Source organism: Schistocerca serialis, chromosome 6, assembly GCF_023864345.2.
Source record: "Schistocerca serialis cubense isolate TAMUIC-IGC-003099 chromosome 6, iqSchSeri2.2, whole genome shotgun sequence".
NCBI lineage: Eukaryota > Metazoa > Arthropoda > Insecta > Orthoptera > Acrididae > Schistocerca > Schistocerca serialis.
In genome coordinates this window covers 366,829,879-366,842,977 of record NC_064643.1, presented here as the reverse complement: position 1 = coordinate 366,842,977, position 13,099 = coordinate 366,829,879, and the positions used below count along the sequence as shown (strand labels likewise).

The window sequence follows — 13,099 nt, the reverse complement described above, 5'->3', positions numbered from 1 at the left end:
TTGTTGGGAGTGATATGATTTGTAGCGCCACTGTCGCAATACCATTTATTTGGGTCAATGTGATCACTGGTACACACACCCATAGCGTATGAAGTAAATGCAGCGTGTTCACTGTCTCGCTTCTTCTCTTTTCTTTTATTGCTGTCACGAGTGTTCTGTGGACACTCTGCTGCCCAGTGACCTAATTGTTTGCATTTATTACACGGAAACTTCTGTTTTAATTGTGACTTCGTCATCTTTACTTGCTGACTACTTGTTTGCCGTTTTCTTGTTTTAGAAACGACAAAAGCTGCACTTCCATTAACGTCTTGTTCACGCAGTTCAATAGTACAGAGTTTTTCAATCAATAAATTCAAGCTTTGCTTTTCTGTCGGTATCGTATCCCAGAGATCCTTAAAATTGTCGTAGTCTTTTCCCAGTGTAGACAAAATTCGACCATCTAAGATTCTTTCAGATAGCGTATTTTCTTCATGTTTTGATAATTCATCGTTCAGGTCCACAAATAACTTTTGCAGTTTGGCCACATGTGCACTAATATCTTCCGATTCATCACGTTTAACACGGAAAAATGTTTCAATCAACATATTCAAACGCTGAGTACTGCTACGTTCAAATCGGGCGCGTAATTTTTCCCAGATTTCTTTAGCATTCTTGCACGTTAAGACGAGTTCTGTAACAGGTTTACTTAGCGCACTTGCTATAAGACTTGCTGCCTTTGCGTCGTCCTTGAGCCATTCCACATACGCTTCTTTTTGTTCACTTGTCGCATCTTGCGGCAACTCTACACGTTCACGTGTACCGTTAATAATATCTTCTAGTCCATATGCACGTAGCACCATAGAAACATGCCATTTCCATTTGGCCCAGTCGTCAGGTCCTTCAAGCTTATCAATGCTGACCTTATAATCGCCGCTAGCAGTCATGTTTCTTTACAGACATACGCTCATTTCTGGGCCCATAACCTGATGAAAAATATTGTTTTAATTAAACTGTGTTGTTTGCCTTTACACGTGTACTGGGCCCATAACCTGATGAAAAATATTATTTAAAGGCAAGAAAACATTTTATTAACTTTGTAATTACACCCTGGATACGAAAAAAAACCACATTTACTGTAAGAAAATACACAGAAGTTACACACAAGCCAAGAATAAAGATATTGACAGCAGAGTCATGGAGCAGCACATAAATAGAGACGTCAAGGAATTTTTTCTTTTCTTTTAACACGAACAAAGAAAGAAACAAAGAAAAGTTATCGGCTCCCAGTCTCTCTCTTGCATATTCATATTTCTTTCCCTGCTAATGCTACCAAGACTTTACCGGTAATTCTGCCACTTACTACATCATTTATGTACAGAACCAAAACTAGCGAACTGTTGTTCTGGTGCAGCCCAACTCTACCCATACCATAGTCAGTGGCGTAGCGTGGTTGTAAAGGTTGGAGAGACTCTGCGGTTATTATAGGGAGACAAAATAGTACAATAAATAATAAACAAATGAAACAAAATGCATCAGATACAACAACTACTACTACTAGGCTACTACTACTACTACTACCACTACCACTACCACCGCCACCAATAATAATAGTAATAATAATAATAACTAACTTGTTCAAGAGACGATGACAAATTTGTAGAACTCCGGCAGCAAGAGAAGAAGCACTTATATTTTCTTGTACACAAGTGCAATGCGCCTGTCTTTTCTTCCCACGAATAAGTCTATAGCTCGGTCTACAAAGATCTGAACACTGGATAGCTCTCCAAGTAGTGTCTTTTCTATTGCTAACGTGCTCAAGCACGACAGCCGGATGTTGGACATTGAATTCCTTTAATTCTTCACTCGTTTTAAGAGTACTCATGCTTCGTTCACAGCTTGCCGTAGTTGCGGGTGGGGTCAAAACCAAACGCGGGAACTTCGTTGTTTCTTCATAAACGAAGTCTAAATCGTTGTTGACAATGTACTTTAAGAGGATTCTTGGAGATAGGTGTTTTTTCTCATCAGCGTATATCTTACACAGTTCATTTTCAAGTTGTTCTTGTTTGAAAAAAGGATACTGTTCTAATAATTGAAGCAGTTTCAACTTTGGGAATTCTTTTTGATAGTTCGGAAAACATTTTTCGTTCAAAAGTTCAACAAACTGAATTTGGGGAAAGTCTTGAAACCTTCTTTCCATCTGAACAATTTGCAAATCCAGTATCTCGTAAGTTAGTGCCCTGAGAGATGTCTTTTGACTGTCACAGAATGATAAGTCGCCATTCAAACACAAGCTACATTTAATACATTCATCAACGAATGTTTCCGTTCTTAAGTTTCTCAAAACAGTTCTTATTTCGCTGTGGCAAGCAGTTATACTGACAGATTTTGACTGAAGAACATTAAAGAGATGATCAACATAAACAAAGCACTCTCGGTACAAGCAAAGCAAGCAGACAAACGTAGGATCATCCATCCGTCGTTTCATTTCCACAGCACAGCTCGAAGATTCTGGGTCCCACTGAGAGTCTGCATCATCAAATATATAATTAAAAACACTATATAGCCCTGAGAAATGACTAGATGTTGTTGAAACTGTCCTGGAACGAAAGTTCCAGCGAGTGTTGCTTGCATGTGGCAGTTTAAATCCTTTCTCAGTTAGCAATATAGTTCGTTTTGATGATTTGCTGAAAAACTAATGGAATACAGTAAGCTCACTTTAAAAACACGCGCACTTGTCGTATGATTTTGGAGGCATGTAACAGAACCAAATTCATTTGGTGTGCGTAACAATGAATAAACAGCGCATAGGGACAGAATTGCTTCACCAATACTTGTAGCCCTCTTTCTCTGCCCGCCATTACTGAAGCGCCATCATATGTTTAACTAATCACTTTTCCTTCCACATTCCATTCTTTCAGTACTGTATGAATAATGTTTGACAAACCTTCAGCAGTTTTATTTCCAGTAACATCGTAAAATCCAACGAATCTTTCCTCAATTTTGTCTGCAATATAATACCTGAATATTACACTCATTTGACTCTCGCATGACACATCTAATGTTTCATCAGCCTGAATCGAAATGAATTTCAGATTTTATTTTCTCATTAACTGCTAGAGTTATCATTTTTATTACATCATTCTGTATATCTGGAGAAGTTCCTTTAAAGGTTGAAGATGATATCAGATGGTCGCGAAAGGCTAGTTCTTGTTTACAAGGAAATACAATTGCCTGAATAAGACGGGGCAATACTCTCCTGCTGGATGCAGCTTGTTGCATTTTATTGTTCTCAGACGAGCTGCTTCAGAAAGGGCGTGCTCATTCTACTTTTGCCCAATAACTGAAATGATTCTTTGTTCCGCAGGTGACGTTTTGATATCTGATGCTTTTGTGCTTTCCTGTCAAAGTTCTTAATTGTACAAATGTCCTCATTGCATCATTCCTTTTCACCACCAAACAGAAGACATATATAACAATATAATCTGTTATTAACTGCATTAGAAGTCAGCCAAGCATACTTTTCGTACCAGGCTGTCTGAAAAGTGCGTTTTTGTTTGGCTTCACTTAAAACTACACTGAGTATAGGAGTAGGTCTTTTGTCCTTCAATTCGCACTTTTTTCGTACGTTAATGTATAAAAAAGCGTTTTTAATAAAAATTCTATAAGGTGTTCAGTTGCTGGCTCACTCATGTTGGCGACACAACGAAAATATGCACTAAAATCACACAAGAATGACTATGAACACGAACCGCGCGACTGTTCACTTCCGTGTTAAAAGCCAGCGTATAAGCGGCAGAGACTAGTCTCGATACCTGCTAGCAAGTGCAGCGCACCGGCCTTCGTGGAAGAGGGGAAGTTGTGGGGAGCCGAGAATGCCACCGCTCAGGCGCACAGTCAGGTAAGGGTAGGGAGGCAGAGACTGAGAGCAGAGTCTCAAGCAGGCAGATACACCAATACTGAGGGTGCGGCGGCGCGGGCAACAAAATTGATGTCTTCGCACATTTAGTGCTCTTAGTAGAAAGTTGTTTATATTTTTGTTATGAATTACTATTTCATCTTTTTTAAGCACGAGTACAGGGGAGACTAAGTCTCAAAGTCTCCCCTCACGCTACGCCACTGACCATAGTACATCTCTTAATCGTATTAAATTTTCAGTGTAATATGATCCATACCAAGCTGAATCAGGTTGAAAACAAAGTAATGAAAATGCTGTCGAGCTAGTTTGATCCATTTTACTCAGTAACCAGCAAATAACCTTCAAGGCTACTTTCGGTCTTACAGTGGTAAATAACTTATTGCTTATAATTTTGTGGGTATAATTTAGACTACAAGTAATTTCTCCACTTGAAAGAATGCCGTTTGTCTTCTGTTTCAGTAGTTTTCAGGTCGCAAAATACCACATTTTCTTGATAAAAATTATCTCAAAAATACTACAGCATAGAAATGTTCAATGTAGCCAGTAGCACAATAAACACATGAGCTAATACAAACTGGCAGTGTAACTCGTTTCTAAATGGCGAGGCAGCGAGCTTGCGTAAATGCTCAGAAAACACTGTGGCTAATTTTTTCCATTATGAGCGTTTTCCGATTTGTCTTTTTATGCTTACTGGTATTTCATACTCGACGCTTGATATATTTAGAAATATTTGGTCCAAAATGGTTCAAATGGCTCTGAGCACTATGCGACTTAACTTCTGAGGTCATCAGTCGCCTAGAACTTAGAACTAGTTAAACCTAACTAACCTAAGGACATCACACACATCCATGCCCGAGGCAGGATTCGAACCTGCGACCGTAGCGGTCACTCGGTTCCAGACTGTAGCGCCTAGAACCGCACGACCACTCCGGCCGGCAGAAATATTTGGAAATTGAGCAATATCTTCTAGAATTGTAGAGCCTACGGTACGAGATAATACTCGCGCAGACAAAGTTGACATTCGGCGCGGTAGCTGATGCGTGTAAATACCTGGAACAATAATGATAACAATTACTAGTTACAGTAATATTAATACTTTAGATAAAATTACTAAAAAAGCCGTTTACCACGAAGTACAAATAAACATTCAACGTATGTTATTTAATTTTGCAAAGCGTACCCGAAACGCGTTTCTGTTACTATGAATGCCTTTATCAGACTATGCGGAAGTGTGTTAATAAAGCACTACGTACTGAAAACAAACCATCGTGTGTGTGTGTCGCTTCGCGTACAGCAAACTAGAGAACACAATCGAACGCGCGAATAGAATGTAAACAGGAGCAAAACGTTTGACTCTACCACATACATGTGTTTGTGGATTCCACCACGAGCGCAGAAAACTATGAGCTATTAGCGCACTGCTTTTCAGTCAGATTTACTTCTTCAGAAATCATGGTGCACCGAAGGCAAGAGCACTTCGGAATTCTATTTCGTATGTTGGCTGCAATGACAACCGCGGGCTGCAATGCACACTTTTTTTTCGTATGATACGGGGAAGCTCAGCGCGCAGTTGAAATGTGTTGTGCAAACACGGAAAAGTTAGTTCCATCTGCAGCTTCGTGCAGTCATCTCGTGAAAAGATGACTTATCCGTGCATTGTGAATGTGTTGACGGTGTTTTTTATTTTAGCATCAGTCTACGGTAAGTAAGATGTTTCCTCACAAATTCTGATGATCACTGAACGGTTTGTTACATAAGACAATTTTCATTGGGGCACACAGTATATTACGTTCTTCCTATTACATTCTCGTATGGTGCATGTGAAGAACAATAGCTCAGGTGCTTCAGCGTGAACGACTCCGTTGATTAATCAGGATGCAAACTTTTTATGGATAAAAAAAATCCTCACAAATTGTAGTTAGAAGCATGCATTACTAAAGCGGAGCGCGCGCACACGCACACACACGCACTTAAACAAATAAAATTAAGCATCATATTGTACAAACTTAGCCTTATGTAAAGGTAGCAGATTTTGCTCTTCCTTTTAACAAGTATCTTGTATTATACGTGATCTAAAATTTTCGCTACCGGTACTGAATCGAAGCAGTGCCTAGTTAAAATGCCCTTGGGGTTTTATTAAACATGAAGAAATAGCATTTGCTTTACGTGGAAATTTATTGTAAAATTGTGCAGCACAACTTATACCCGTAGTGGAAATTTTAAAATCTACATCTATACTTTGCAAACCACCGTGAGGTGCATGGCAGAGTACGTGCCATTGTACCAGTAATTAGGGCTTCTTGCTATTCCATTCACGTTTGGAGCGCGGAAGAATGATTGTTTCAGTGTCCCTGTGCGTGCAGTAATTATTCTAATCTTATCTTCACGATCCGTAGGTGAGCGATACATAGTGGTTGTAGTATATCCCTGGAGTAATCATTTAAAGCCGGTTCTTCAAACTTTGTTAATAGACCTTCTTGTGATAGTATACGTCTATCAAGAGTCTTCCAATTCAATTCCTTCAGTATCTCTGTGACTCTCTCCCACGGATTAAACTAACCTGTGACCATTCGTGCTGCCCTTCTCTTTATGCGTTCAATATCCGCTGTTAAGCCTATCTGGTACAAGTTCCACACACTTGAGCAGTATTCTACCAACAAACCGAATTGTAAAACCTGCGTTACTCACGACTGAACCTATGTCTGGTGTCATTACTGAATGGACATGAAACTTTAAACTTTTTATTATTTTCAGTGACGTTCTCGTTTTCACTTCTGTCCTTTAAATTTTTTCTCTCGTATTTCCAATTTTCTAGTATATAGAGGTAAATACAGGGGAGTGAAGAAGAGGAGGAAGACTTTTGAAAGGCAGTTCTGCGAGGGTCTCTTTGTTGATCATGTTGCATCATTACGACAGCCATTTTCCGAGCCATGATGATGGGCCTAGGCAATTTATCATTGCCACCTAATATAATTTCGTGCTGTGTAAATGAGAAAAACAAACAATTCAAACAATTTGAGAACTTCTAGTAGGATATAATAATAATAGCAATAATAATAATAAATTCTGTATTGAGGACAATTAAAAATTGTCCTTGTAGTGTGAGCAAGTAATAATAATAATAATAAATTCTTTGTTTATTTATATGTGTGTTTTATCAGAAATAATTTTGGAGCCAAATTATATTAAAAAATACTTCCATTGAGGGTGCAGTTCAGATATAATTTGCCACTCTGGTTTTGGATATGCCAACCCTTAAGTAAAACTTATGATTTTTTTGTGCGTGTTTTTTATTGTAAATTGATTCCTCTTAAACCAGATCTTTAGTTTCAGCCTTTTTGACATGTAGTTGGGTAGTAGTAAAAACTGATCACAATTATGAACCATTACACACCCAAATAGGTACTTCAGTATGTGAATAATCAAGGATGGAGCCTTCAGATTTTGTGCATTTGAAAACTATGTCCTGTTACTATAATTTAGCTGATGCTTTATTTGTGTTTCCAATTTGACAAATTAGTTCCTCTAATCCTATATATCTGAAGCTTCTGCAACAGGATTTGATGCTCTGAAATGTCCAATGATCTGCCTCTTTCTAAAAAGGGCTGTAAAGTGGAAGTAACTAATTACCATCCTATTTGCCTTCTTAAAAATTCAAGAAAAACTTCTTTATAGAAGGTTATTAACCACCTCCACAACAGCAACACACTAAACAAAAACTGTTTTTGCTTCCATCATGATATATCAAGTGAATTGGGCATATACTCATTAACCAGCTAAAACTTAGAATTCATTAATGTAAGAATGTCTCCAACTGCAATCTTTTGTGATCTGTCTAAAGCCTTCAACCACGTCACCCACAAGATTCTTTTAAGGAAGCATATGGATAAGTGGGTCAAGTGGAATGTGGTGTAAATTGTATCTGAATGATAGGAAACAGTAGGTTCCACAGGTCTCCGTGCCTGGTCCCCTTTTGTTTCTCATCTTTATTAATGACTTTCAGATGTGCACCACTGTCTGCTGATGAGACAACCATTATTATTAACAAGATGGGCAGCAGTGGTCATGAGGAAACTGCAAATACTGTATTTTGCAAAGTTCTATAGACTCTCTCACAACCCAGACAAAATGCAATTTATTCATCTCACTGTGAGCAAAAAATTGCAGGAACAGGCTAACATTATAAGTAACGATTAAGATGTAATGATTGTGAAATCATTTAAGTTTCTGGGTGTACATATTGGCAATAACCTTAAATGGAACGATAATATTCTTCACCTTTTCACCATAAAAAAAAAAAATTAGTTTTGACTCTTGCACTGACTGTATTATTACTTCTATCTGTAATACTGGTGCTATCAAAACTGCATACTGTAGCTACTTCCACTAACTACTGCCTTATAGCATTACGTTGCGGGGGAAACAGTCTCAGGCAACAAATATTTTCACTACTCAACAGACAATAATTAGTCTGCTGCAGGGTTCACCCTACATGTGAATGTAGAAATCTGTAGAAAATTGGGACTTATGATGATAATATATCAATATATGTACTCATTGATGTATTTTATTAGTAAGGCTCAAGTCTCTTTATTACTCAACCATCACAGTCACAATAAAAGGAGATGTCTTGAGCTAGGTCTACATAGTGAATTAAGGAACCTTGGAATGGTGCAGAAAGGAGTGCATTAACTCCTCAAATTATATTTACTGTCTGTGACCTATCTAAATTTTGACATCCTCATAAGTAGTTCATAGTAGAAAAATCCATTTACACTTAGATGAATATCTAAACTAACATTAATAATTTCTGTTATTGTTCATTTTGCAGCTCTGCACTAGGCTATCTACAGTAATATGATGCTCATGATTTGGGAGTATTGAATGTGAACAACTTTCTGCTAGCACACTTTTGACTGCAAACCCCCCACGCAATTATCCTGAGCAAATAGGGAAATAATGATGGATATAGGTTTTATTAACCACACAATCATTGTGGAGAGACTGAATATCTAACATCCAAATACAACAATAATATATGCAAAATATATCTGTTTGAAAGAGCAGATAACAAATTGCTTGAAACCTTCCTAAAAGAAAATCTCAATTCCTTCTGAATTAACTGTGTAAGCATAAACCAGATGTGGCTTTAATTCAGAGAAATAGCTAGTATCAACAGCAATTGAGATATTTATAGGAAATAAATTAATGAGAGACAGAACTGATCCCCTACGATTCAAAAACAGGTCAGGACACTGTTGCAAAAGCAACGGAAAAGTCATGCCAAATTTAAAAGTACACAAAATGGCTCCTACTGGTGAAGCTTTATGGAAGCTTAAAATTTAGCCCGGACTTCAGTGTGAGTTGCTTTTAATAGCTTCTACAATGAAACTCTGTTTCAAAATCTGGCAGAAAATCCAAATAGATTCTGGTCGCATGTAAAGTGCACCTCAGCAAAACACAGTCAATATTTTTGCTATGTAATAGCGATGGTAATGTTAGCAGTGACAGTGCCACTGAAGCTGTGTTACAAATTATGGTTTCACAAAATTCCTTCCCAAAAAAGAAGAAGAATCCTAGAATTTGAATCAATGACAGCTGCCAAAACGAGTAACTTAGAAGTAGGTATCCTTGGTGTAGCAAAGCAACTCAGACCATTTAATAAAGACAAGTCTTCCATTCCAGATTGTACACCAATTAAACTCCTTTCAGAGCATTCTGATATAATAGCTCCATACTTAGCAATCATATACAATAGCTCACTAAACAAAAGATCCATACCTAACGACTGGAAAGTTGCATAGGTCTCACTACCACTCAAGAAAGGAAATTGGAGGACACCCTGAATTTCAGACCCATATCAGTGATTTCCATTTGCAGTAGGATTTTGGAACATATTTCGTGTTTGAACATTATGAATTAGGCCTACCCCGAACACAACAATGAGATCTATTGACACATAGTGTGGCTTCAGAAAATATTGTGCAACACTACTTGCTCTTTACTCTCATGAAGTAATGAGGGCAATCAACAAGGGATCTCAAATTAATTCCATATTTCTAGATTTCCAGAAGACTTATGATACTGTTCTTTTTAATTGTCATGTAAACTGTTTGTTCCTAGTAATTACTGGAAAGTCATTGAGTAAAACTGAAGTGATATCTGGCCTTCCCCAAGGTAGTAGGTCCTGCTGTTCCTAATCTATATGAATATACTAGACAATGTGTTGCAGTCCTCTCAGATTGTTTGCAAATGACTGTCATTTACTGTCTAATAAGGTGATAAGAAGATCAAAACCCATTGTAAAATGACTTACACATGGTGTATGTATGGTACAAAAAGTGGCAGTTGTGACCATAAATTATGAAAAGTGTGAGGTCATTTACATGAGTACTAAAAGGAATCCATTACATTTTGGTTACATGATAAATTGCACAATTCTAAAATCAGTCAATACATCTTACTGTCTGGGGATTACAATTTCCAGTAACTTAAACTGGAGCCGTACATAGAAAATGCTGTGGGGAAGATGAACTAAAACTGTTTATTATTGGCAGAACACTTAAAAGATGCAACAGATATACTGTAGAGACTGTCTACACTAAGCTGGTCCATGCTGTGCTAGAGTAGTGCCATGTGGTATGGCACCCTTACCGGATGGGATTGATGGAGGACACAAAAAATGGTCAGAGAAGAGCAGTTCATTTTACATTACCGCAAAATAGGGAAGAGTGTGTCACAGATATGATACACGAGCTGGAATAGCAGTCATTAAAACAAAGGTGTTATTTGTTGAGACTAGATCTTTTCACAAAATTTCAGTGACCAACTTTCTGCTCCTAATGCGAGAACATTTTGTTGGTACTGACCTTCGTGGGGAGAAATGGTCATTGTAATAAAATAAGAGCTTGAATGGAAAAATTTAAGTGTTTGTTTTGTCCTGCATGCTGTTAGAGAGTCAGTTGTTAGAAAAATATTGTGAAAGTAGTTCGTTCAATGCTCTGCAAGGGGTGTAAGTGTGAATTGGAGAGCAGTTGTGTAGCAGTAGATGTATATTATCTAATACAACAGAATCTAATGCTATTCATTCAAATCCATTAATTATCAGTTAAGTTATTATATGCACGAACAGATCTTAATTTTTACAAAGTCTCTATTTCTTTTAAATACCTGTTGATATGTTTCATTTGTTCATGTTACATTCAACATTTTAACAGTTTTTGTTATTTCATTCTGTACTGTTGTTAACTGAACAGATCTTTAATTTGTAAATGTTGTACTCCACGTACTTTGTAGTATTTTAAAAAATCTTTGTAAAATGTATTTTATGACTTGTCCTACATTAAAGCGAATTGCTCCTTATTGAATGTACAGGACTTGAAATACATAAATGTATAAAAATAAATAAATGAATAAAAAGATAACCAGCCACAACTGATGAGAAAGAGTAAAAATAGAAATACAAAAATAAATAATCTCTGGTAGAAGTACCTAATAAGTGTAACGGACAAAGCACTTACATCATCTTGAATGGGCTTTGTTCATAATTCTGATGACACCTGTTTGATTACCGTTAACTGCCCACATGTCTGTATGGACACAGTTGTTGAATCATTCTGTTCTCTCTTCATTGTCTGCTTAACAGTTATTTTGTGCATTGACAATAACGTATTCTTGAATTCCACAGTCAGTGCTTTAACAGTTCATTATTGCCATTCCCAGTGTGTTTGCTACAGCCTATATTGTAAGTAATGCTTGGACACCACAGTGGAGCATATCAGTGTGAAATAAGTATTGTTTTACAAAGAACTTCTTCATTTTTCCAAGCAAAACTGTTTACAGTAACTCTAAATACGTTTATTGAAAGTTTCGTTTTAGAGAAGTTGTTATCCATCGACTCACTTTTATGAAGTTGGTATTTCAGTTGTGTCCATATTGAGATGCTAGGGAGTTAAAGGATCAGAAATTATTTAATTTCTTTTACTCTTTTATTTCATAACAGAGTCCTCACAGAATCTTAGTTTATAACTAGGTTTGACTGTGCAGGATTTCTTAAGACATGCTGTTCGAGGAAGCAAATGCTTCTTAGGCTGATGGAATTTATATAGCACATGCTGATTCAGGTGATGCATACAGCAGGGGAATAAACAAATGTAATCAGCTTTTCGTTCCTCAGCAACATCTGCCTTATTATTAATCAGTGATAAAATGTTTTGGGAGACATTCTTGCTGACAATTTATCAGGGGGGAACCAATATGATTTGGATTTAAAGCATTCTGTTTATCCACCACTTCTGGAAATCTTGTAAATGTTTCCTTTCATCAAGGGAAATCACCAAATGCAGATACAGCGTATGAAGAACAATTTGGTGAGGCTACTGCCCCATTCATTCAGGTAATAGATGATTTAACACAGGAAGTAAAGCAATTACCATTCCATTTCTTCTTTGCCGACCTCTTTATAGGATATGCTGTTTTGCCTCCTAAGAGTAGAAGGTTATAGAGGAACAGGTGCTTTTAGAGAAAACAGGATTCCCAAACCTTGCCCCATTTTTTTCAAAGCAAGACCTAGTCAGAAATGAAAGAGGATTTTTGAATCTTCACTTCATGAGGGTAATTGTGTTATGTCATAAAATAGGTTGACAATTCAGTGGTTGCTGTAGCATTGATGTGTGCAGGAGTGAAACCTGTATCATTTGCAAAACAACACCCTGCAAAGGAGATGAAATAAGTTCAAGTACAACATCCTCAGATTATTGCACTTATAATGAAAAATATAGGGCAATGGATAGCATGAATGAAAACATTGTCATGTACAGAATAAATATGTGCACGTAACTCCTGGGAAACAAAGAAAGGAGCAGTTGCTAGGACTACTCTGCTTGAATTCAGGAGAGAAATTGTACAAGTATACCTACTCCGAAAAAGTATACCTAAACAGTAAAAGGAGCATGCAGACTTGCTATCAGTCCTATCTAAATCATGTGTTCCATGTTATACAAGATACGATGGAATGAAACACATCAAGAAAACTGAGAAAAAGGAAAGGTGTGTCACTTTTGTACAGCAAACAGAAGTCATCAGCAGTTCACACAAAATGTGGGAAATGTGACTTAGAATTGTGTCTAGAGTGTTTTGAAGAATACCACAAATGTCAGTAAATCAAAGATGGTGAATTAATTTATGTCTGTTATTATAAATTGG

The 13,099-nt window shown here is 37.2% G+C and overlaps 1 protein-coding gene across 1 annotated transcript in view; it reads left to right on the top strand.

The window, feature by feature from the left end:
• Nucleotides 1–5,451: 5,451 nt before the first annotated feature.
• LOC126483876 (uncharacterized) overlaps nt 5,452–13,099 on the top strand; it is a 100,218-nt gene continuing 92,570 nt past the window's right edge. Inside the window, exon 1 of the mRNA XM_050107124.1 lies at nt 5,452–5,596. Within this exon, the coding sequence (XP_049963081.1) occupies nt 5,536–5,596 (61 nt within the window). The 5' untranslated portion in view covers nt 5,452–5,535. The remainder of the gene's footprint in view (nt 5,597–13,099) is intronic.